The 24,404-nt window shown below is 46.9% G+C and overlaps 1 protein-coding gene and 1 long non-coding RNA gene across 4 annotated transcripts in view; both read right to left on the bottom strand.

The window, feature by feature from the left end:
- The window catches only part of POLD3 (DNA polymerase delta 3, accessory subunit), a 29,901-nt gene extending 12,380 nt beyond the window's left edge, over nucleotides 1-17,521 (bottom strand). For 2 of the 3 annotated variants that reach the window (XM_065834016.2, XM_065834022.2), the window contains exons 1-9: nucleotides 17,364-17,521; nucleotides 15,746-15,801; nucleotides 14,012-14,114; nucleotides 11,244-11,283; nucleotides 9,368-9,500; nucleotides 5,540-5,807; nucleotides 4,310-4,382; nucleotides 2,040-2,202; nucleotides 675-787 (exon numbers count right to left, since the gene is read on the bottom strand). In XM_065834016.2, the coding sequence (XP_065690088.2) occupies nucleotides 675-787; nucleotides 2,040-2,202; nucleotides 4,310-4,382; nucleotides 5,540-5,807; nucleotides 9,368-9,500; nucleotides 11,244-11,283; nucleotides 14,012-14,114; nucleotides 15,746-15,801; nucleotides 17,364-17,423 (1,009 nt within the window). In that variant the 5' untranslated portion in view covers nucleotides 17,424-17,521. Of the gene's footprint in view, nucleotides 1-674; nucleotides 788-2,039; nucleotides 2,203-4,309; nucleotides 4,383-5,539; nucleotides 5,808-9,367; nucleotides 9,501-11,243; nucleotides 11,284-14,011; nucleotides 14,115-15,741; nucleotides 15,802-17,363 lie in introns of all 3 variants that reach the window. The other variant, XM_065834031.2, reaches the window with a different exon arrangement.
- Nucleotides 17,522-18,832: 1,311 nt separating this feature from the next.
- Nucleotides 18,833-23,041, bottom strand: LOC139826957 (uncharacterized). Its single transcript, XR_011737125.1, has 2 exons — nucleotides 22,051-23,041; nucleotides 18,833-19,802 (listed from the first exon to the last, which is right to left on the bottom strand). It is a non-coding gene; the product is annotated as an uncharacterized lncRNA (long non-coding RNA).
- Nucleotides 23,042-24,404: the final 1,363 nt, after the last annotated feature.

Here is a 24,404-nt window from a genome sequence, read left to right as displayed (position 1 = left end):
CTCCCTAGCTTGATCCCCACTCATTTTCCAGTTATCTATATTGAACGGCATTTGTCGCCTCAATTATCCAAATTCTTTGGAATCCGGCCCTGCTGTTCCTCATTATAAGCCCGAATCTTGCGACGTTCTGGGCACCCTGTTCCTATCAAAGCCAACAGCCACCGAGGAGACGCAGAGTCGCATCAGATATGGCTCAACTGTTTTGCCTCCAATTCCTCTATTATTATTATTATTTTTATTATTTTTTGGAAGTCTTGCCTCCAATGTTTGTCTTCCAAATCATTTCTATAAACAGACAGAATAAAGATACTAAAAATGACCCTAGGAGGTGGCGGGGGGGGGGGGGGGGTCACTTGGTGAGTGTTTACTCACCAAATAAACTGGTTATGACCAGTCCTACAGTTCTGGAAGGCGCAATATCTTTCGTAAGAGATTGGAGAACGTCCTTCCCACACGGCAGTGGGACTTGGCGAGGAGACAGAGAGATCTGAGCTGAGACCGAATGACTGAGGCATCTCCACATGCAGCACAAGATAAGCACAAAACTCAAGGCATCTGCACGGTCTTTAGGCCTCTAAACTATTCCCTCGATCGCTGACCAACAGCCTTGGATAATAATATTGTCAAAACCAGGCCCCTGAGCAATGCGCTTGGGTGTTTAAACATCTTTTTACCTTCCTCGTCACTGCTGTCAGACTCAAGTTGTTTGATTCGCTTCCTCTTTTTCTTTAGATTTTCAGGTTCTCTTTCCTCCTCATTATCTGACTTGTCCGCCCTCTTCATTTTACTGCCATAAAAAAAGCAAAGAAAGGGAATGAACATGTGTTACCTCTTGTGCACGTGTGAAAGCGTCGGGTACGCTTAGGCAAATGCGTTCCTGATAGAAGCACCGCTAGCAAGGCAATAAAATACTACTTAAAAACACGAGAGCATCACGGACGCTGATGTACACTCACCTATACAATCGCGCATTTTCAAGCTTCTCACCCAAAACAAGGAGGATTTCTTCAGCCCCTTTGCAGCTCGACGTTTTGCCCAGTACCTCACCTAAGCTTGGCCACAGCCACCTGGCAAGAGCCCATTTCTGATCTTGTCTCTATAGCTCAGGCTCCCAAACACTCGTGTCCCCAACAGCATCGCTCAGAAGCTCTTTTGACAGGCTGCTCGCCACTGACTGACTATGAGGTAGTGTCTCAGAATCCTGGAGCCATTTTTTTTTTAAGACTACTGGAAAAATAAAATAGCTTCTTTCTTTTTCATGTTGGCGAGACGTGGCAGACTAACAAGCCTGGAGGCTAAAGGCCCACGTATCCTCATCGAGCTGGTACAGCCCAAGCGGCCTTCCCAACCCCACGCTGCCAACACGCAGCCTCCTTGGCTTTTTGAACAAGACTATCAATAAGACGACCGACTGCGACGGTGGGCTGGGCGGTACGTTTACCTATTTAGTTAGAAACAGATTGAGACCACCAATTAATTACTCACAGGCCACTGGAGAGCCATCAGGCTGTAATGATTTTTTGTCTCTGTCAGTTTGGGTTGGATTAAACACAAAGGATTGAACTTGAAATTTACTCGGAGTCTCAGCCCAAAGTAAACCGGCAGCATTGAAAGCAGCGGTACATGAGTGATGGAAGCAACAAGTAGAACTTTGTGTGCTGGAAGCTGTGTACATAGAAGCTGGGGAATATACTACCATCCCTGGAGTATAGGTGCTCCTGCCAGCCCCCACAGATCGCCTGCGGGGTCTACGCTAAGTCTGCTCGCAGCGGGAGGTTGTCTCATGGAAAGCCACCCCCTCTAACCTGGACCGTGTCCCTTTCCCTTTGCAGTGGCACAAATGGCCCCGAGGCACCCACAGTGCTAAATGGAAAAGAAACAGTAGGAAAGAATTCTAAAGAGAGATCATTTTAGCCAGGTTTCATGCAGTTTAGTGGCTAGAAATGGGAGGGGAGCCAGCGTTGTGTGACCAGCCGGCTCCACGCAGGCCACCACCAGCAGGTTAAGAGATGACAGGGACCCTGAACGGTGTGACCCACCTCTTTTTGTCCTTTTGTTGACTTTTAACAGACTCTGTTTTCTTCCCAGGTTTCTCTACTACAACATTAGAGGATGACTCTGGTTCTGCTATAGGAACTGAAGGCTTGACCGCTTCTTTCTCCTCCTTTGGCTGCTCAGGCACAGAGTTGACTTTGAGTTTATCTGTGAATAAACCATTAAAAAAGAACAAACCCAGAGGTGTTCAGTATGAATGACAACTTACAAAGGAGTTGAAATACCACGCACCAAGAATACAGAAGACACTACAGATGATGTGTAAAAACATGAGGGATCTAGATTGACCAAGCTGTTTCATCCATAAAAAAAAGGGCATGCTTAAAACACCACGTCCATCTCAACAGTTTATCCCTTCTAAATCAAGCATGAAAGAGCTCAGAAACAGAAGAATCGGGACTGATGAAGAGCAACGTACAGCCTTCATCCTGTATGATTTTAAAGCCCAGGATTAACGTTTTCATTAATGTAGCGGCTTCTTGTCCCACCCCAACGTGATCAAGAACCAGCCTCTTTCGCCTATACAGTACCACACAGGAGGACAATTCTGCTCCAAATCCTTAATCTAGCACCAAAGAAGAGAGAGCGGGTAGGAACGTACAGATAAATAATATGTTTATCAACCTGATGGATGGTGCTGTTAGCACACACTTAATCACAGCCTGTGAGCTTCATTCAGCACACAACTGTCGCAGAAGAGATGGACACACAAGTTGGAAACCTGCATCATCCCAACTACAAGATACCCCAGTGAAGAAAAAGATATCCAAGAATGAGATCAACTAACTTGTCAATAGAAACAGAGGCTGTTTAGAGGGCTAAAACTTCATACCAATGTCTTTCCAGCTTGGAAAGGGAAGGGCAAGCGAAAACACCTCAGATGTAAGAACTTGATTGATGTCTCTTATTTATGAGCAACAGCAGAGAGACGAAGGACCTAATTACAGTTAACTGGGGACTTTGTAGCACTGGTGAAATCCTTGAAGGCAGGAGATATGTACAACATGTAGGGAATGAATCTGACTCCTGGAATCATCCTTATCTCTCCCATACACATAATAATTTCCAGTTCTGTTCGGTTTGCTCCTTCCCTGCAGCCACCACATGGGTCTCCTTGAAAAGCTCCTCAACAGGACCCGGCAGAGAAGAGAATCCCACTGGAAATTGTGGAAATCCAACTGCAAAGCTTTCCCTATCACCATGGGGTTAACCTGACCTTCCTGAGTCTTCAGAATAATAAACTGTAGTCTAGGGCTCTTCTCAGATCTTCTCTTAAGAATTTTCCTTTATTGTAGTAACTGTGCTTAGGCTTGTGAAGCTCAAAGTGTCCTCAGCTCCCTCAGTCTCATCAAAACAGGAACCCAAAGCCGTTTCGTGTGCACGGCGCTGGAACCGTGCGCTGCAAACTCCAACAGATGGCTGTTCGAAGCTGAATTGTGCTGTTTACTCTCTCCCCATAACTCTTCTTCGACTCTTCTCGTACTCACTACTATAAGAAGAGCTTTGAAGAAAGTCCTCCAGTCCTTTTCCAATATCTGTTTAAAAGCTTCGCTATATTTTCTTTAGACTTGGTTAATTTAGGTCAGAAGGGACCTCCAGAAGCCACCGACTCCAAGTCCCTGCTCAAAGGTGAAGGTCGCCCCTCATTTTTATCCCTCAATTATTAGCTCCTCAGTTCTCGGTAAAGAAATTAACCCTAAATCTAACTATAGACTCCTCGGTGATTTGTGATGAAAAGGCAGCATCATTAACACGCTCTGCGTAACGGCTTTTGGCAAACGTTTCACCGAGAAGCTGATCTTCCAGCCACAAGTACTCACTTGAAATCAGATTTCTTCTGCACTAAAAATCCTTCCTGGGTTAGTCTGCACAAATATGTCATTTCAATTGATCTCCGTCCAGCAAGCTTTTTGTCCGAAAAATTCCACTTACGACTTAATTTTTGCCTTAAGAGCTGCAGAGAGAACCATTAACCCCTTTGAGTCCAAAAGAGGAGAAGAATAGAGGGGATTTAAGGAAAATCCAAGAAGTTTGGTGGGGCAGGAGTGGGAAGAGTTCTGCTCCTTTCTGTTTATGCCTCTCACAGCTGTATAACAAGATACCTGATATCACTGATTTTATTTTAATCGCTACTTACATTTCCAAGATTTCCCATCTCCCTGAGGATGTGTATTTATTTTTTGAAAAGCTCCAGCAGGCTGGGCCCTGACCACAATGGTTTTCGCAACACAGATGCATCTTATAAAGCACTTACTCATGGCAGCTTTGCCAAAGAAGTTGTTCATGATGCTGCTCTTTGCTGGTGGTTTGCTGCTTGCTGCCGACACCTAGAAGCAAACAGAGGGGAAACCACAGGAATTATTCACGCCACGCGGCCCTCAAAAAACATAGCGCTGCTTCTAGACAAGTAAAATAAACACAGAGGATCTGTTGACTACTCAGTGTCTTAGATTTCAGTGTCTGTTCAGGAGAATTTGAAGATATTAGTACATGCAAAGGGTCGAAATAAGTTAATTCTGCCTTCAAATCTAACTTGGGTCACATTCCCATCTGATGGCTGACAGTGTTACTGAAATAAGTGCTTGGGACTTGGGTTAGTTCCCAGGAAAGAACTGTTCTGGGTTCAACTGTTCAGTGCTTCAATTCACAGTAACCGACAGGGGAAAGAACACAGATCAGCCAAACCATGAGGACTTTATCCAGCTCCTCTGGCACGTACGCTGCTCTGCCGAGCCATTTGCAAACATATCGCTGCTCTACCCCGCTAATGCAGCCACCACCACAGTGAAAAATCACACACACGCAAAAACCACCTACGTTTGGCCTCCTAATCCCATTTATTTTCACACACACACAAAAAAAACAGGCGACTAAAACACTAAAGTTCTCAAAACACTCCGACAGGAATATTTCACCAGTTCTAAATTCACTATAAAAAATCAGAAAAATGAACCAAAATGTATTCGGCTGTTGTAAAAAAGCCAAACCACACGCAGGGAATGTTACCATTTTAATACCCATTTACTGGCCGCGGCGCTTTAAAAACAATTATACCAATTAAAATTAAAATGTAATCCTACCCTGGAGAGAAAAAAGCAGCAGTTGAGAAGATAAACAATTTAGTCTGCACAGGTCAAGCTCTGAAACCCCCCTCACACACCAAGTTTAAACACCTTGATACTTTTAAGACCTGGACTTCTCCCATTTCACTTATTGCTCAAAACAAATCCTTTTAAGCACAATGGAGAGAGCAAGATCCTCAACCGGTGTATATATTGGTGTAACCGAAGACAATGGAACAATTGTCTCAATAATGCAGCTATGCCGGTTTGTACCAGAGATCTGGCTCAACGAGGAACGTCAAAGTTATGGCAAATCTGCTTTTTATGATATATGGAGAGCGTAGCACAATGTATTTTTGCCCAAATGACTGACAGAAGCCACGACTGCACTATACGGTTAAATTAACCCAGAGGGAACTTACACCTGGGGTCTCCTTAGACTCCGTTTTAGTCTCTTTATTTGCGTTGTGGCCTTTGGAAGTCGCTTTGGCTGCGAACATCTCCATGATCCCTTTGGGTTGCTGCGAGGTCTGTTTAGCGGCCGAGGGAGCGTGGCCGTTGACCACGGGTGCGCTGACAGCGCCGGCGTCACTCGGCGCCTGGGACCCGGCCTGCGCCGACGTACTCTGCGCTTGAGGGACCTCGGCCGGCGCCCTGGGGACGGCAGCGGCGCACTGGATGGCGCTGAACCTGCGTGAGGAAGTGGAAAACTTCATTAGCCTTTTCACGTCTTATTTTTCACCTTGTTTTCTACATCAGTAGCGCCTTGATTCTCTCTGGTCTTGCGTTCTGTTACCAATCTGTGAGCAAGAACCAAGAGTATCCAAATGCTGCGCAGATTTTGGGGTGAGGGGTAAGCCTGTCTCCACACCCAGGGGGGGAGATGGAATAGACGGCGTTTTATTCCTAAATGGGTTACGCTCTCTAAAGTGTGCAGCATAAATTCTATGGCTGTCTGATGTTTTGAAGCGCTTACAACTTTCAGATGCTTTGACAGAATCCACCGCTGCCGCAATCGCACCAGGCAGGTGAGTAAATCACAACTCAAACCGAACCACTTAAACGGCTCAGGAGATACTCACAGCATCCAGACTTAACTATATAAAGTAATTTCTGTGTAATCACTGGTAGATAAAGACGAATGTCAGCTTGCAACAGTCTGAAACGTGATTGTTTGGGGATACGGAGATATAAGAAACTATGTGCTCACAGTTCCAATACAATTCCCTGACAGTCAGGAATAGCAGGACCCAAAAATAACCGAACTCCGCTCCCCGCTGTGCAAATCACAGGCGAGGCTTTCCAGATTTCCTACAGGAATCCCACAGAAGAGCACAGACTCACGCCTTCCAACCCGCCGAATTACACAGTGTATTTTTATTTGCATCACAAATAACCCAGAAATAAACCAGCCTTCTGCCAATTAATTTCTGCGCCTCGGCATCAGCAGCTCACGCGCACCATCAGCTTCTACTCAGATCAGGAACCGTAACGTATGAACAAAACAGCTCTACAGCATTTCTAGGCTGCAGCAGCAATCTCTTGACATTCAAACCTTTAAAGGAAGGAAAGATGTTGAAGATATTCCTGCTTACTTCTCTACTTTTAATCTGTTTTCAGCAGAGCCAACGCTGCGTTCTGAACGGCTTTGACTCCTACTCCACACACACCAAGCACCCTCCAGATTACAAACAATGTTGTATCGTCAATGGTCGTATTGATTGCGCAGCAAACATCCGAACCTCACACATCGCAGGCGCTTGAGAAGCTGGCTTGTCTCAAAGCTCCTGTGTGACTATAGCTCGTGGGCTTGATCCAAAATTCACTAAATAATCGCTGAAAAAACAAGCCATGTTTGGACTGTGCTCCGCAAGCAAGGAGCCGCTTCCGCTTGGAAAGCTGACACGCGCAACACGCATTAAATCTGCTTATTTATCTTAGTACAACATCTAGCTACCTCCAGCATCCTCACAGCATAACAGGTCCTACACGAACACTGAAGAGAATAAAGATCCTTGCTCCAGAGCTTGTGAGATATATGGACTGCAAAGGAAGCATAAGAAGCCAGTAGGTTCTTTTTGCAATAAAGATGCATGTCTGTCTTTTCTAAGTGCTGCAGGAACTCTCAAGCATAAAAGAAAACCATGCAGTTGCAGAGACAATATGGTCAGTCTGACTTTAGTTCAGCCAGGTCTCAAGTGAAGAAGCTGAATGTTTCTTAGTTTGCTTGGGAAATTCTCCTGCAAAGCCAGGCAGGGATTTATACGTGGGCTGCAAAAAGCTACGTCACAAATGGAATTGTCAAAACCTTCTGGATGTAAAAGTTGCAAAGGAGGCGCCTCTAAGACACAAACATCACCAGGCAGGGGTGCCTGAGAGTAAATAGACTGGAACGAGGCAACCGCAGCCAACCCAAGGAACATCGGAATAGAGTTTTCTAGCACTTCCCAGGGTACTGACATTCCCATTTGAAACACACGGCTTCTAGGACATTTATTTTCAAACGTTGTGAAGACAGTTACATTTCTACTTGCAAATTCTATACTCTATGACACAACATTCAGGCATCCCACTTCTAAACCAGATTGGTCATGGCACTGTACGTGCTGATTACATCACGCTGAAGCTGTCGTGGTGGAAACACATATAAATGAGAAGCCACAGCTGCCAGGCTCTGTTCAGGAGGAGAGACGGTGACCCCTGGAGACCAAAGTCCCTCTGCAGTCCAGAAATCCACCCGTGTCCTGGGCTGCATCCCCAGCAGCGTGAGCAGCAGGTGGAGGGAGGGGATTCTGCCCCTCTGCTCCGTTCTGATGAGACCCCCCTGCAGTGCTGGTCCAGCTCTGGGTCCTCAGCACAGGACACACATGGAGCTGCTGGAGAGGGGCCAGAGGAGCCCCAGGAATGATGCGAGGCTGGAACAGCTCTGCTGGGAGGACAGGCTGAGAGAGCTGGGGTGTTCAGCTGGAGAACAGAAGCTCTGGGGAGACCTTAGTGTGGTCTTAAAAAGGGTTGAGAAGAAAGATGGGGACAGACTTTTGAGCAGGGCCTGTTGTGATAGGACAAGGGACGACGGTTTTAAACTAAAGGAGGGAGATTCAGGCCAGAGATGAGGAAGAAATTGTTGCCCTGAGGGTGGTGAGAGCCTGGCCCAGGTTGGGCAGAGAGGTGGTGGCTGAACCATCCCTGGAGACATCCCAGGCCAGGCTGGATGGGGCTCTGAGCAACCTGAGCTGGTGAAGATGTCCCTGCTCATGGCAGGGGTGGCACTGGAGGAGCTGGGAAGGTCCTTCCAACCCAAACTATTCAATGATTACACGATTCTATGAACAAACTTGGTTTGCAGGTAAGGCCTGGGGTCAACACAAGGGTGAGAAGAAATAATACATAGGTGAGACAGGAAAGACGGAAAATTTGCAATATGGAAAGGGAATGGTCCAAGGGGAAAGATCCTGTTAGAAAATAATATGCCTAATTAGTACATGGATAGAATAGGTTAAACTGGCAACCAGCATCCTCCCAAACACCTGCAGCTGGTGGTGCCTCAGCTCTGGTTTTGCCACCACCGGGGCCTTCCTGGCTCCCCCCTTCCTCAGCACAGCAATAAATCAAAACTTGCTTTGGACTGGATGAGCTGTAAAGGTCCCTTCCTACCCAAACTATCCTATGATTCTATGAATTCCAGAACAACCTTTCTGTAGTACAACCATGAAGGACACTTTCGCTGCTTGGTCTGTTTTGTATGGTTCTCCTACACCTCAGGCTCTCATCTTATATACGGAGAATGAATTCCTCTAGAGGAGTCCAGTGAATGAAGACACGGGCACACAAAACAGAAAGCAAGTTCACGTTAGTGCTTTACTAGGCACATCACTCATGTTTTTCTAAGTCTGTTTCAATTTACTCGTCCTGTGTGACTGAGAACCGGATAAAAATGGTTATGATTAAGTGTGGCCTGGAAATGAGAAAAAGGTTTCTAGCCATCAGAAGAGGAAGGGACTGGAACCGTTTACTCATTGGTGTAAGGGAGCAAGTGAACCAACCATCAGCTGGAAATAGCTCCGCTTACAAAAGAATCACAAAATGCGCTGTCTGGGGACTGGTCTGGCACGGCTTAGGAGGTATCTTTTCCTAACTTCCTAGAAATCCAGGCATTTCTGGTAACCGTCGACTTCTACCGAAGCGCATTATGTAGCAACATCTCAGTCTCAAATCACAAACCTTAAGAAATAAATCAAGACGCAACTCACTTGCTGCAGTTGTGCAGGTTCGTTTTGATAATGTCATAGTCCGTGTTGTAGAGCGGGGCGCTGTCCTTGAGCAAGGCTTTCTGAACGCTGTAGACGTGCACGCTCGCTATCGTGCCCAGTTTGGATTTCATTGCTGGGGGGTGAAAGAAAGAAGGAGAAAAAGGCCTGTGTTAGTAGAGCCTGGACAGAATCTGGTGGCAACTTTAAGTAGGAGGCTCTGTAACAAGGATGGAGAAAGACTGACAGACCGCTTGACAGCAAGGACCTGAAAATAATAATTAAAAAAGTATAAATCATAGAATCATTTCAGTTGGAAGAGACCCTCAGGATCATCGAGTCCAATCATAACCTCACACTATGAAGTCCATGTCCCTAAGAACCTCATCTCTGCATCTTTTCAATCCCTCCAGGGACGGTGACTCCAGCACTGCCCTGGGCAGCCTGTTCCAATGCCCCACAGCCCTTTGAGGAAGAAATTGTTCCCAAGATCCAACTGTACCTTATTCAAGTGCTCACTGACTGTAAATTCAAGGTAACAGAGCCCACAAGCCTCTCAAACGTGTTTTCCACTGTACACACTTGGGTCTTACACAAATTAAGAGCAAATTCTGCGTTTACCTTCAAAATATCTAATGTTTGGGATCCAGAATATCTATAAAACTACCTAAAACTAAGGAAGAAAATAGACGGTGGTAACTCTACCCTGCTGGAATTGCTCTCTGCCATTAAGGTAGCGTCCGCTGTACCAACCACTGTCACAGCGTGTTCTCCAGTAGCCTGCTGGAATCAATGTTTTGTCTCTTCGATGCTATTTAGACCGTTATCCCCTTGAGACGAGGGCTGTTTTTTTAGGAATTCTTTGTTCATTGCTTATATTGTTCCTTGCACACAGCCCTGGCCTGTGACAGAGCTTCTAGGCACTGTAAAAATACACACAGGAATCATTTCTTGGGGCCAGGCCTGGAGTGCGCAGCACTGCTCCCATCACCAATCTCGGCCTCTTCCAAATGTAAGTCATACCTTTGGCCTGGCTTCTCATCCAAAAAACACGCACGGCCCCTTCCGCGCAGCAAAACAGAACATTACGCAGCGCACGCAGTCCAACTAACACGACAGATAGCAGTCGCGCTGTTTGGCAATTTACTACCTTAAGGAAGACAATTTGAGCTAGAAATCAGATATCAAAAAGGAAAATAACGCAAATCCTCCGAGCAAAGTCAGATCATTAGGATGGATATTTAAGGCCACAGATGCCACAGCGTGTTTCCAAATGCCAAAGGCATTATTTGAAAGCGATGAAGAGCCTTTAGTTGTGTTTCAATTGCTACAGATCAGATCTCATCAGCAGGACCAGGCCTGGAAAGAGAAGTACATTATAGTTGTGGGTTTTTTCACCCTCACTGTCAAAGCAAATACCCCAAAGAAAAGCCACAATGATCTTGTGGGACATTTAACTAAGATTCAAGTCACTCAGAGCAAACAAAGGCATTTAAAGTTGCATTTAACCAATAACTAGAATTATCTGCTTCAGCATCTGGGGGAGCCTGAGGGCTCACGATTGTTCTAAAAGTGCTGAGCACCACTCAGATATTGTTGCCCTTAAGGAGGAGCCGTGGCAGGGAGGCGGAAAAGAATCACTGACTAAAATATTCAACAGCTAAAAAATACCAGACGCAAGCTGCAAGTCTGAAGTTACACAGCTGTTGGCTCAGATATTCAACGTTCTGAGAAAAAGCTGGTACAAAAAGTACACACCTGAGCCCAAGAGCCTGACCGGGCACTTACGTGCAGATGGCAAGTTCTGAGCTTTACTCACTTTGCTGTTATTTCAAAGAAAAAGAAGTTCGAAACCACATCATTTTCAGGATCTGCTTACCTTCCAGCTGATCCTCTCTCACTACTGCAACCTTGTGGCACTGTAAAAAAGAAATCGCAGTCTTAAAATTTGAATCTGTTGCAGGCAAGACCAATATTTTCCATTATCTATTGAATAAGAAAGGCTAAGGATTAGAATTGCAGCTTTATATCAGTGCCTTTAAACAGTTTTTAAAGTTCTTTTAGACCAGTTGTTAAAGCTCTGCTTTCCTACTTTTCCAATACATTGTGTCACAGGTCACTACAACCCTAAAATATCCTCTGTCCCTGACACTGGGAGATGAGACACGGATGAAATGAGAATTAAACAACTGTGCAATATAGTGGAAAACAGCAAAATAAGGCAGCTGATACGGAGAGTAGCCAAAGAAACAGAGTGGACAAAAATCCAGCTGTTAATTTAGTGTTTCATTGATACCACAGACAGTAATAGGCAAGAAAATGTAGGTAACCTGAAATTGTAAATGACCATTGAGAGTCTCAGTCCCTCACCGAGGGAGATAAAAAATTGCAATTAAGAGCGTGCAGCGCTTAAGACTCAATGAGAATTATTTGTGACCAATTTCTACCCCCATTTCCCTACAGCTCAGTCTTGCAGCTGAATCCCCAGCCTGTGGCTACATCTACTGACAGCAGCCAGTAGTGCAGGGTTACCAGCAAGTATTAAAATACGATAAACACATTCCAGTAAATTTAAATATCATGGGAAGTGTTGACAAACCTCTGGGTGGTTCTAGTGCATCAAGAGATGCTACTAATATCTTGTTATTTCCAGAAGAAATCTGGGGAAAACCTGTTAAGCTCAGGTTATAAATGTGACACTACCTGTACAGCTTTAAATAAATACGTTCCATTATACAGAGCTAACACAATAAATTATTACCTTCGATTCCAGGCAGATTTAGAGATTTAAAGAGAATATTCTATGCATGTGAAGCAGTTCATGAGTCAGGAAAGCCAAAAAGGTGGTGGGGTTTATTGTCTTTCTTCTGTTTGTTTGCTTTTTTGTTTTGTTTTGGGGTTTTTTGTTTGTTCTGACACCAAGTTGGGAGGGAGTGTGGAGCTGCTGGAAGGCAGGAGGGCTCTGCAGGGGGATCTGGATAGACTGGAAACATGCACTGATTCCAATGGGATGAAGTTCAACAAGGCCAAGTGCCGGGTCCTGCCCTTTGGCCACAACAACCCCCTGCAGCGCTCCAGGCTGGCACAGAGTGGCTGGAGAGCAGTCAGGCAGAAAGGGACCTGGGGGGACTGATGGACAGGAAGCTCAACAGGAGCCAACAGTGTGCCCAGGTGGCCAAGAAGGCCAATGGTGTCCTGTCCTGTATCCAAACCAGCGTGGTCAGCAGGACAAGGGCAGTGATCCTTCCCCTGTGCTCTGCATTGGGGAGGCCACACCTGGAGTATTGTGTTCAGTTCTGGGCCCCTCAGCTCAGGAAAGAGATTGAAGTGCTGGAGCGGGTCCAGAGAAGAGCAACAAGACTGGGGAAGGGACTTGAACACAAGCCCTATGGGGAGAGGCTGAGGGAGCTGGGCTTGTTCAGTCTGGAGCAGAGGAGGCTTAGAGGTGAGCTCAGCACTCTCTAGAACGACCTGAAGGGCAGTTCTAGCCAGGGGGGATTGGGCTCTTCTCCCAGGCAGTCAGCAATAGGACAAGGGGGCATGGGCTTCAACTCTGCCAGGGGAAATTGAGGCTGGAGATTAGAGAGCAATTCTGTGCAGAGAGAGTGGTCAGCATTGGAATGGCTGCCCAGGGAGGTGCTGGACTCACCGGCCCTGGAGGTTTTTAAGCTGAGATTGGCCATGGCACTTAGTGCCATGATCTGGTCAATGGACTGGAGTTGGACCAAGGCTTGGACTGGATCATCTCTGAGGTCTTTTCCAACCCAGTCCATTCTGTGATTCTTGTTGGCTGGTTGGATTTGTTTTTTGGATTTGTGTGTGTGTGTTTCCCCAGTCTACAAAAAAATGCCAGGACACCCTGGAAAGTACCAATTCTAAATGAAGACTATGGATTGTAATTGGTATTAGGCTATTTAAATCCATGAATAGCTACATTTATATCTAGATACTTGTATATAAATATGGACACTTAGTGTAATGTCAAAGGCATTTACTGCTTGGCTACGAAATTCTTCTGAAAGCAAAGAGAAACGGGCACTCAGTTTGCTCATCTTTTAAAAACCTCTGGGGTGCCCATCTGAAATTGTCAATTATATTCTCGACAATCTGACAAGAAGCAAAGAGAAATAAATCAATACATTAAGTAGCTATTCCTTTGCTTACTAAGTCGAAGCATTTTAAACACAAGATACTGTTAATAAATGTATGTTTCTCTTGTATACCAGGATAAACAAGCTGCTTTAATTAACAAGAACTATCCAACTATTTATTATATGTATTACTATTGTAGCTGAATTGCAAGCTCTCTCTGCTCCACGGCAGATCCTGGGAAACGAATGAGCTGATTTTACAAGGGCCCCTCCGGACTGTTTTATTTGTTGGTGTCCAACAATAGCGATAGCGCTGAGAGACGACTGGTAAATGGATTTAAGTTAATTAAACAAAAAACCCTGGTGAGTTATTCAGTGCTGTATTATCAAATGATGTCCAACTGCTCTTTCCTCCCCATCATTTGTAGGCTTGTTTTGTACACGTACAGAAGACTTAGCCCACTGGAAAATGAGAGATTGCTTTTGACCAAAAGATCACCAAAAAAAAGAGACAGAAGACACAAGAACAATGAGAAAAGAGAAATAAAACACTCACTGTGTGTCCATTCTGGACGAGGCTTCCTGCTACTAAATAGGTGACATGAAGCTGAGCTCCTGAGTTCTCCTTTCGTTTCCTTTCTACATAATCGTACAGCATCCTGCACAAAAGAAACCAGCGTTAATCACCTAGAAGGAAATAACCCTTCACCACCCCTTCCGTGAAGCTGACATAAAGAGAACAAATACAGTCACATTTCGCATAAGCACAGTTATTCAAACCAGGATTAATCTTCCCGAGACACCTTTCTCCTCTGCCACTTTGAAGAGCCTCAGTCAAATAACTAGAGAAACCACAGGTGGAAAGAACACGAGCTCTCAAAGCTTTAACAGTTGGTTGCAGATGGTCTCACATCCTCTGGGTGGTTTGTTCCAACGTCTCCCCTCAAGAAAGGCTGTTTCTCTCATTAAAACCCAGCGTTCTGAAACACCTGAGAGAGGAACTGGGCACATAATCGCATTGCCAGGTGTATATATACAATCCCAGTTACATCCACTGATGCAGAGACCAGAAATGGGAGGAAAGAGCGGGATTAGCGGTGATGAGATTGAGCTGACACTGCAGCTTTCAGCTCCAGCTGATTTATGGTGAGTCTCCCGTGTAACTGCACAGAGACGCTACCGCACACCCCACGAGGATGTTCTCTGGCACAAATACCTGAAGATCCTTGTGCTCACAGAGACAGGCAGCAATTACCGTGCTGCACAACCCACTAAAATAATCCATTTGCCTTATCTCCAGCTTCTAGGAGAGAGTTTTAAGCCCAAAGAGGCCACAGGAGTTCTCCACCTCCAGTTTGTGTTTGAAGGGTATGAGAAGGTGCCTCGGTTTCACCTGGGCCATCTTCTTCACAGCTAAAAGGTCTCTGGCTCCTTCTGGTTTATTGTATTACCAGAGTTGTTCCCAGTCAGGTCTACATCATCACTGAAGCACTCTCTGATCTACACAGAGAAAATTTTGGTATTATGGGACTTAACACACTCATAGAGCCTTCAAATCTTATACTCAACGCTACTTTGTTGTGTAGCAACAGCCCCAGAATCCTTGGGAGCTCGTTCTTTGTCTTTAAAAGGCTATGGTAATTTTTATTCCTGAAAATACAGCAAGACACTGTTACACATTTAAACTGTTTGGAGGAATAAAAGTGTGGCAACACAACTGACCTCCCTGTCATTCAAATATTTACCTGGTAGGTATAGCCTGGTAGACAGATATTAATAAATACGCAGCAGGGTGATCAGAGCGGATGAGAATTTGCCATTCACATGAGATGTTCTGCATTTTCCTGCCTCTGCTCTCAGCAATATCCTTGGATAATGCACAGCATCCTAAGCTGGGCTACACAGCGACAGATTCTCACAGAGACACAGCTCTGCAGGGCCAGAGCCAAGTTTGGAAGAGACATTCACATTTTAGGAGCTACGTAATAATGCTAAAACATCTATTCTGACCTAAGTACTTACAGAATCATAGAATAATTTTGTTTAGAAAAGACCTTTATGATCATCAAGTCCATACAAAGCAGCACAAGGTGTCGAGCTGAGCACTGCACAGTCACATCACAGTCAAGGAAGGATTTGTCTACATGTTGAATAACATAACCGGCTGTACCTGAGGATTTGTAAATATTTCCAGAGAGGTAATTTTAATGCAGTAACCACAATAATTAAAGTGGCAATTAACAAGGTTTTGCCACAAAACAAAAAGTTCATGGGATGCATAAATACCTACTGTTTAGCCTGGTTGACGTGAACTCCCAGAGTATAGCTGAGCCATTTGTATGTTACCTGTAACAAAAAAACAACACTTCAGTAGGAAAACCTTGGTGTTTTGACTTGTTTCACCTTCCATCCTCTGCTTGCTTCATGGGTAAATCAAGCTCTTTAGACCCTCAGCAAAACCTGTTAGAACTGAAAGCACACGGACACGCACCCACCTGAGGAGCCTGAATTCCTCAAACTTGAACAAATAACCTACCCTGAAAGGTGTGGTTTTGGAAACGCCTTCTTGAAGTGCCATTACATAAATAAAAACCATTCAAAATGCAAAAAAACCCAGCACAATCTTTAATGGTGAGAAGCTCTTACTGCTCTCCCAAACAACTACCAAATATTTACTGGATTTCTGACACTCTTGCCTGTCATGGGGATCTCTGGCTACAACATAAATCCAACAGCGTGATTAATCTCAGGAGGCTACAGCTCTATACCCAGCCCTCTTGCTGTATTATTTAGGTAAGGTGTGTATTCTATACCTGTTTTTCCTCCTGCTCTGCCTTTTTAAACTAATCCTCAGGCCCCTCCTGCCTCATACACAATTAAATAGTCATTAGTCTAAAAGCTTACTGAAATAAACCACAACAACATCGGCAGGGCACATTAATACAACCGCTTTGACACGACCAACTTTACTGTATCTTCATTTTGAAAGGAACACAGACACACGTGCCTACCGTTTTTATTAATTGTCCTAAAAAACAGCCAGGCTTCGAGAAGCTACAGTCAGTAAGTAGTAATTTGAGTTTTAAACTGAAACAGTGGCCCAGACTACCTCAAACTTTCACGGGGAAAAACTCAGTTTCATCCACTTCTGTCATTTACACCTTGAGCTAAAACGCTGCTGTCACTGCAGTGGTTTTTGTGGGGTTTTTTTTGCTTGTTTGGGTATTGGTTTAGGGGTTTTCTTGCTTGTTTTTTGTTGTTTTTTTTGAGGAAAAACAGCTCACCTATTCGGGGGGATAAGGAATTTGGGGAGAGCTGTCTTTCCCGTCACATAAACAATGCAACCACCAATTCTCTTCAGAGACACCACATTAATTTAAAGGCACAGAGCGGGTCGAAAATCCTGACAAGGAAGTCACCTCTTGTCCAGCCTGACAAAACCCTGTATTAACTCTACCTTGAGACCTGTGGAAAAGCAAATGCTGCAAAACCAGCCAGGCACCCAACGTACACCCTGAGAATGAGGAAAACTTGAGTAAACAAGGCGGTTGCAGCTGCGGAAACCTCGTTTATTCTGCGCCTGCCGAGGGGGGGCTGAGCACCCACGCGTGTCCCGCAGGTGGGTGACACTGGGGGGTATGAACCGGTGTCACCTCAGCCTTGATTCCAGCACCCACAGAGCCGGGGTTGGGGCCAGCCTGAGGGGGTCCCACAAAAATACAGATTGACCCCCCACCCCAACGGCAGCCACGCTGGTGGGGAGGGTAGGAAGTCTGTGGGGTCGCTGCCTCATGAGGGGGTCGCTGCCTCATGAGGGGGTCGCTGCCTCATGAGGGGGTCGCTGCCTCATGAGGGGGCCGCGCAACCGTGGCAGCCTCCCGCCCCCCCACCCCGCCGGCGGGACTCACGATGCGGTTCTGATCGGTGACGAACTCGTCGATGTTCTCGAGGTAGAGCTCGTCCTCCATGGCGGGGCGGAGCGGGCAGGGCCGCGTAGGCCGCGGGCGGGAGGAGCCGCCGCCGTTCCCGCGCAGCTCAAGGAAGCGGCCGCCTCCCCGCTACCATGGCAACGCGCACACACGAGGGCGAGGGCGACGGGGGCCGCGCGGGGACAAAAAAGGGCGGTTGAGGTGAAACGGAGCCGCGCGGTCCCTGTGCCCGCCCGCTCCGGGCAGGCCACGCCCCGCCCAGGCGGCGCTCGCCGTCACCTCACATGTCCCCATGGGCTGACCTGACATGGCCTCACGTTGTCACCTCACAGACTCATGGCCCCATACTGTCACAGTATCCCAGAATCCCAGAATGTGAGGGGTTGAAGGGACCTGGAAAGCTCATCCAGTGCAATCCCCCCATGGAGCAGGAACACCCAGCTGAGGTTCCACAGGAAGGTGTCCAGGCGGGTTTGAATGGCTGCGGAGAAGGAGACTCCACAACCTCCCTGGGCAGCCTGGGCCAGGCTCTGACACCCTCACCCCAAACAAGTTTCTTCTCAAATTTAAGTAGAACCTTTTGTGTTCCAGTTTATACCCGTTACCCCTTGTCCTATCATTGGTTGTCACCGAGAAGAGCCTGGCTCCATCCTCCTGACACTCACCCTTTCCATATTGATCCCCATGAATGAGTCCCCCCTCAGTCTCCTCTTGTCCAGCTCCAGAGCCCCAGCTCCCTCAGCCTTTCCTCACACGGGAGATGCTCCACTCCCTTCAGCATCTTGGTGGCTGCGCTGGACTCTCTCCAGCAGTTCCCTGTCCTTCTGGAACTGAGGGGCCACAACTGGACACAAGATTCCAGGGGTGGCCTCTGTCCCCTCACATGTCCCCATGCTGTCCACCCACAGACCCTCAGCCCCATGCCATTTCTTCACACGACCCCACACCCTCCCTTCACATGTCCCCACACCGCCCCCTCACACATCCTGATGCCATCCCTTCACAGGCCCATGGCCCCACACCATTCCCTCACATGTCCCCATGTCCTACCGTCACATGTCCCCATGCCATCCCAGACCTATGGCCCCACACCACCCCCTCACAGATCACTGCCCCCATGCCATCCTCTCACACGTCCCCATGCTCCTCTCACTGACGCACGGCCCCACGCCGTTCCCTCACGTGTCCCCACATCATCCCCTCACAGACCCATGTCCCCATGCCCTCCTCTCATACATCTTCATGCTGTGCCCTCACAGCCCCATGTCCCCACACTGTCCCCTCACATGTCCCCATGCTGTCCCTTCACAGACCCACAGCCTTCCTTCCAATCCTTAATTCCAAATCCTTAATTCCCAATCCCATCTCATTTGCGTCCTTTTTCTAATGCAGCTGAGGACTCCATTGAGATATCTATGTTGTTTTCTAAATACTTTTCCACAATAAAGTTAATTTAAAATCTATTAGGTGGTTTTGAGGGTGATTTTTTTTCTTGTTTTCCTTCCAGTGTGATTACACTAGGTTTTATCTGCCATGTTTCTCATGGCTGGGTCCTTGCTGGGAATGGGATGTCGAGTATCTCCCACCCTTCCCAGACCTCATCAGCCCACATCCCTCTGTCTCCGGATGGCTCGCTTCATTCTACTGGCAGTTAGGTAAAAGCAACACAAAATAAATACGTTTTCTACATCTAACACTGCCCCCAAACCCGTTTCTGGGCGAGAGAACTGATGCGTGTTTCCTCTGCTCTCTTCATTTTCAGGTGGGCTGCGGCGCTGAGCTGAAAAGTGCGCTTGTAGGGTCAGAAGTGGGTTCCTCTGATGAAGAGATCACTGAAACATTGCATTTATGAGCGTATAGGTGTGTTCCTAATTTATATATTATCTCCAGGAGCAACGGCTTTGGGAAACCGAGATGTCTGTAAGCAGGGGCTGAACAACCTGTCAGGAGAATTTAAAATGAAATGCGGGAGTGTGAGACGAATGTGTTCACATATTGGTCCTGTAATGGAGAAGTGGAGAGACAGACGTTGCTGGTTTGCAAGGAAAGATCACAAAATTAGCTTTAATATCTCAAAGGATTGATCTTCCTCTGGGTACCCAAGGTCGTGACACCAGCCTTAACGCTAATGATGCTGCGAATCACACATTTAATTAGCAAGCGCCTTTCACTCCCTGAAGTCAGAGATATTCTTTCTGATTTCAAGAGGAGCAGAAGAAAGGCGGAAATAATGACCCGCATACCGCTCTTCCTCACGAAAAGGCGATGATTCTTTCGCAGATTCTGGGACTTGCTGGTTATTCTTGACGTCTCCGGTTCTGCCCGCAGCTGGTAAAGAGTCGTCGTGCGATTTCATCTTCGTGAATCAAGTCCTTGGGCAAAACACGGTCCTGTCCAGCAGCGCTTGGAATATAGTGGCTGATAAAGAAAGGAAAAATCAGCAGGAAAAAACCGTGTACCATTATCCCCCCACAATCCGGCCTCCACCCCCATGTGTCACCCCGGGGCTAATTGCAAAATTAGAGTCTGGGGTCTCCCCGTTCTTCATCCATCTCTTAATTTTCATCAGTTGGGCCACCAATTAAAGCTCTGACCTCCCCTCACTGTTTTGCACCTGCAACTGGAGGAAATAAGCTCTTGGCAAACAAAAATACCCCGTTCTTGTTGGGCGCCGTTCTGTTCCTTTCCTTATCTCCAGGGATGCAGTTCCCCTTATCTCCCAGCCTGAAGACTCGGAGGCCTTTTTCACTTAACGCAGTACGTACTTCACTTAACTTTATCTTAAAGAAGCAGAAAGTTCGGAGGTTCACAGCTTGCAGAAGTCACCCCAAGCAAACATTATTCTATATAAGCAGTTTCCAACCAAGTTCTATAAGAAGCAGGACACAACAAGCTCAGGCAGCCTATTCCCTGACACCTTCTCAGCAAGAATACGCACGTTTTAAATTAAATTTGAAAAGAAGGAAACATGGCAACAAGAGAAAAAATCTCATTGTAACGCAGCAAACTGACAGACGCTGAAAAATACACGTCTGGGATTTCTCTTGCACGACTGGAGATGTTTGAAGCGCTTCCAGGGGGCACCTCTTCGAACCTATCTAGGACACCTCTTTGGATATGAATGTTAACCCCTGGAGGAGCCTGTTTTTCTTCAATACCTACAAAATTAGTGTAGCGCAATTATCTCAGCTTTTTAGACATCCAACCTTGCACTTGCTTAAGGTAGGGTGTATGAATCCTAACAGTAACTGCAAATACTCTGAGACAATTCACTCAAAAGGGCTGATAATTCTCATTCTTTTAGGATGTGCAGTACTCTCATATGTGGCTCTGAGGAAAAAAGGACATTAAATGTCCATTCCCCTTTGAATAAGTAGAGAAATTACGTGATTTGTCCAAGAACCCTTCACTACTCCCAGGTGTAAAGCTCAAGTATCCTGACTCCAAAATGCTAATTTTTTTCAAAGCACTGTAAAGGATTCGCTTCTTAGTGACAAAATGTTTTGTATTTACAGCTGCCCACAGCCAAAACAGCCAGGACCAGCAGAAACTGAGACAGAGCACTCATAATAATCCCAGAATCCCAGAATGTGAGGGTTGGAAGGGACCTGGAAAGCTCATCCAGTGCAATCCCCCCATGGAGCAGGAACACCCAGCTGAGGTTCCACAGGAAGGTGTCCAGGCGGGTTTGAATGTCTGCAGAGAAGGAGACTCCACAACCCCCCTGGGCAGCCTGGGCCAGGCTCTGCCACCCTCACCAGGAACAAGTTTCTTCTCAAATTCAAGTGGAACCTCCTGTGTTCCAGTTTGTACCCATTGCCCCTTGTCCCTTGCAGCCCGGCTCCATCCTCCTGACACTCCCCCTTTCCATATTGATCCCCAGGAATGAGTCCCCCCTCAGTCTCCTCCAGCTCCAGAGCCCCAGCTCCCTCAGCCTTTCCTCACACGGGAGATGCTCCACTCCCTTCAGCATCTTGGTGGCTGCGCTGGACTCTCTGCAGCAGTTCCCTGTCCTTCTGGAGCTGAGGGGCCACAACTGGACACAATATTCCAGGGGTGGTCTCCCCAGGGCAGAGCAGAGGGGCAGGAGAACCTCTCTGACCTACTGACCACCCCCTTCTAACCCACCCCAGGTACCATTGGCCTTCCTGGCCACAAGGGCCCAGTGCTGGCTCATGCTCACCCTGCTGGCCCCAGGACCCCCAGGTCCCTTTCCCCTACACTGCTCTCCAACAGCTCCTTCCCCAACTTACACTGGAACCTGGGGTTGTTCCTGCCCAGATTCCAGACTCTACACTTGCCCTTGTTCTAGTTCATTCCATTTCTCCCCGCCCAACTCTCCAGCCTGTCCAGGTCTCTGATGGCAGCACAGCCTCTGGCGTGTCAGCCACTCCTCCCAGCTTGGTGTCCCCAGCAAACTTGCTGACAGTCACTCTGTTCCCTCATCCAAGTCATTGATGAATATATTGAATAATCCCGGCCCAGCACTGCCCCCTGAGGCTCTGCACTGGATCCAGGCCTCAACTGGACTCTGCCCCATTGCCCACGACTCTCTGGCTTCTTCCCTTCAGTCAGTTCCCAGTCCACCTCACTACCCGCTCATCCAGACCGCACTCCCTCAGTTCAGCTGTGAGGATGCTGTGGGACACTGTGTCAAATCCCTTACTCAAGTCAAGGTAGATCACGTCCACCGCTCTGCCATCATCCATCCATCTTGTTCTGTCCTCATAAAAGGCGATGAGGTTGGTGAAGCCACGTCGACTGCAGTTCTGAAGATCCAGGTTTTGGGCAGAAATGAATCCCATCTGAGCAGAAGTGGAGGATTTCAGTTATGAAATGGAAGTCGTAAGACAGATATATAAATACATATATGGAGATAGCGAGCCTGACCGTCCGCCTTTCTGCCACCAAGATGAATTACAAATAACAAGGGTGGAATTAGTGGCGTCTTTTCAGTAGGAATCCTGTCAAGGCAATGACACCTTCCTTAATTATAGAAAATTCAAAAGCATAGCTGGAAGACCAAACACCATCAGAAAAACAGCGGGAATTAGAATAAGAGAATCATAGAATCATTTAGGTTGGAAAAGACCTTTAAAATCATCGAGTAAACCTAAGAAGATAAATTTCCCTCTAGGCTTGCATGGGTCACACTCAGTACAAAGTCCATAAATTGTTATCATGGGAGCCGGCTGCATTTGGGAGAGACGCATGGTTTTGCATGGCTTAGTTGGCTTTTCTATGATATTTTCTACGTGTGTTCGCAATAAAAATATCTTGAGATGCTCAAAGAATGAGGCAGCAATAACGGCAACAAGGGAGAAGCATTTAAGAAACTACTAAGACAGATTTCAGGAGGAAGGAGGATACATGAGCAGGAATGCGTCTCCGCTTGACAAGCAGTGTAGAACAGCAGTGTGACTGTTGACAGCCGGTTACTGTTGGTCTTAATCAGCCAAATCAGCCCCGGCACCACTGGTCGTGTCTCCACTATGGACACAGAGAGTTTTAGACACCCAGCAAATGTGGAGGCACCTGAATATAACGTCTTGATGGTGAGCTGGTTCCCAGTTCACTCATGTGGTCTGTGGTGTGTCACAGTGCAACGTATCTTCATCATACAACAGAGTTATAGAATTATTTTGGTTGGAAAAGACCCTCAACATCATTGAGTGCAACGCACCCCTGGCACTGCCCCATGTATGGAAACTCATCTATGTGTATTTTCAACCCCTCCAGGGATGGTGACTCCAGCACTGCCCTGGGCAGCCTGTTCCAATGCCCCACAGCCCTTTGGGGAAGAAATTGTTCCCACATCCAACCTCAACCTCCCCTGGTGCAACTTGAGGCCGTTTCCTCTGCTCCTGGCGCTTGTTCCTGGGGAGCAGAGCCCGACCCCCCTGGCTCCAAGCTCCTTTCAGGCAGTTCAGAGATCAGAAGGTCTCCCCTCAGCTCCTGTTCTCCAGCTGAACCCCCCAGGTCCCTCAGCCGCTCCCATCACACTTGTGCTCCAGCCCCTTCCCCAGCTCCATTCCCTTCTCTCAACTCAGATAAATTCACTTTTATACCTTGCACGGTCCTTTCTGCCAAGATTCCTTGTACTTTTGTATCAAGAATCCCTTCTCAAAACCAAAAATGCCAGGTTTGAGCAGCGTGTAATAGTAGAAAAAGGCATGTGTAGCCATCTGGGAATGCAACAAGCCAGAAGAATTCAATCTCTGCTGCTACCAATTACATGTTATCACATCCAAACAAAGATAACTGGCATGAACGTCTTCGAAAGCGTCAGGACAAATCTCCCACATTGAGTCACTCTAGTTACTGACACTCCTGACTTCAGCTTATTAACTAACACCCACATCTCATATTCCGAGCATGTTCTCGGGGCTGTTTGCCCGGGGAGATTGATGGCATAATTCCCCTATGGACTCCTGTTCTTGATATCTTTTATTTCGCGATAATTAGTGTGCCTCAGCGTGGAGTATTTGACATTTATTCAACAGCAGGACATGCACAGAAGGAGCTGAGGCAGAACAGCTTGTTTTCTAGCAGCTCTGCGGATCCGTTTCCACAAGCAGATGGGCTATTAAAGAAGATAAACAAGAGTAACTGCTAGGAAATAATGAAAATCCTCTGAAGAACGGCTATTGATAAAACAGAGATGGGAAGTGCATGGCTACAGAGTCACGGGAACAAGCCGGGAAGGAGATATTGGGAGCAAAATCCTCAATGTCAGCTCAACCGTGTTACATACAGAGCCCAGGGTGAGAAAACGGGGCCGGAGGAGTGGCTGACACGCCAGAGGCTGTGCTGCCATCAGAGACCTGGACAGGCTGGAGAGTTGGGCGGGGAGAAATGGAATGAACTAGAACAAGGGCAAGTGTAGAGTCTGGGATCTGGGCAGGAACAACCCCAGGTTCCAGTGTAAGTTGGGGAAGGAGCTGTTGGAGAGCAGTGTAGGGGAAAGGGACCTGGGGTCCTGGGGACAGCGGGGTGAGCATGAGCCAGCACTGGGCCCTT

This window comes from Patagioenas fasciata, chromosome 1, assembly GCF_037038585.1.
Source record: "Patagioenas fasciata isolate bPatFas1 chromosome 1, bPatFas1.hap1, whole genome shotgun sequence".
Taxonomy (NCBI): domain Eukaryota; kingdom Metazoa; phylum Chordata; class Aves; order Columbiformes; family Columbidae; genus Patagioenas; species Patagioenas fasciata.
The sequence above is the reverse complement of the archived record's forward strand: the minus strand, read 5'-3'. Positions and strand labels throughout refer to the sequence as shown.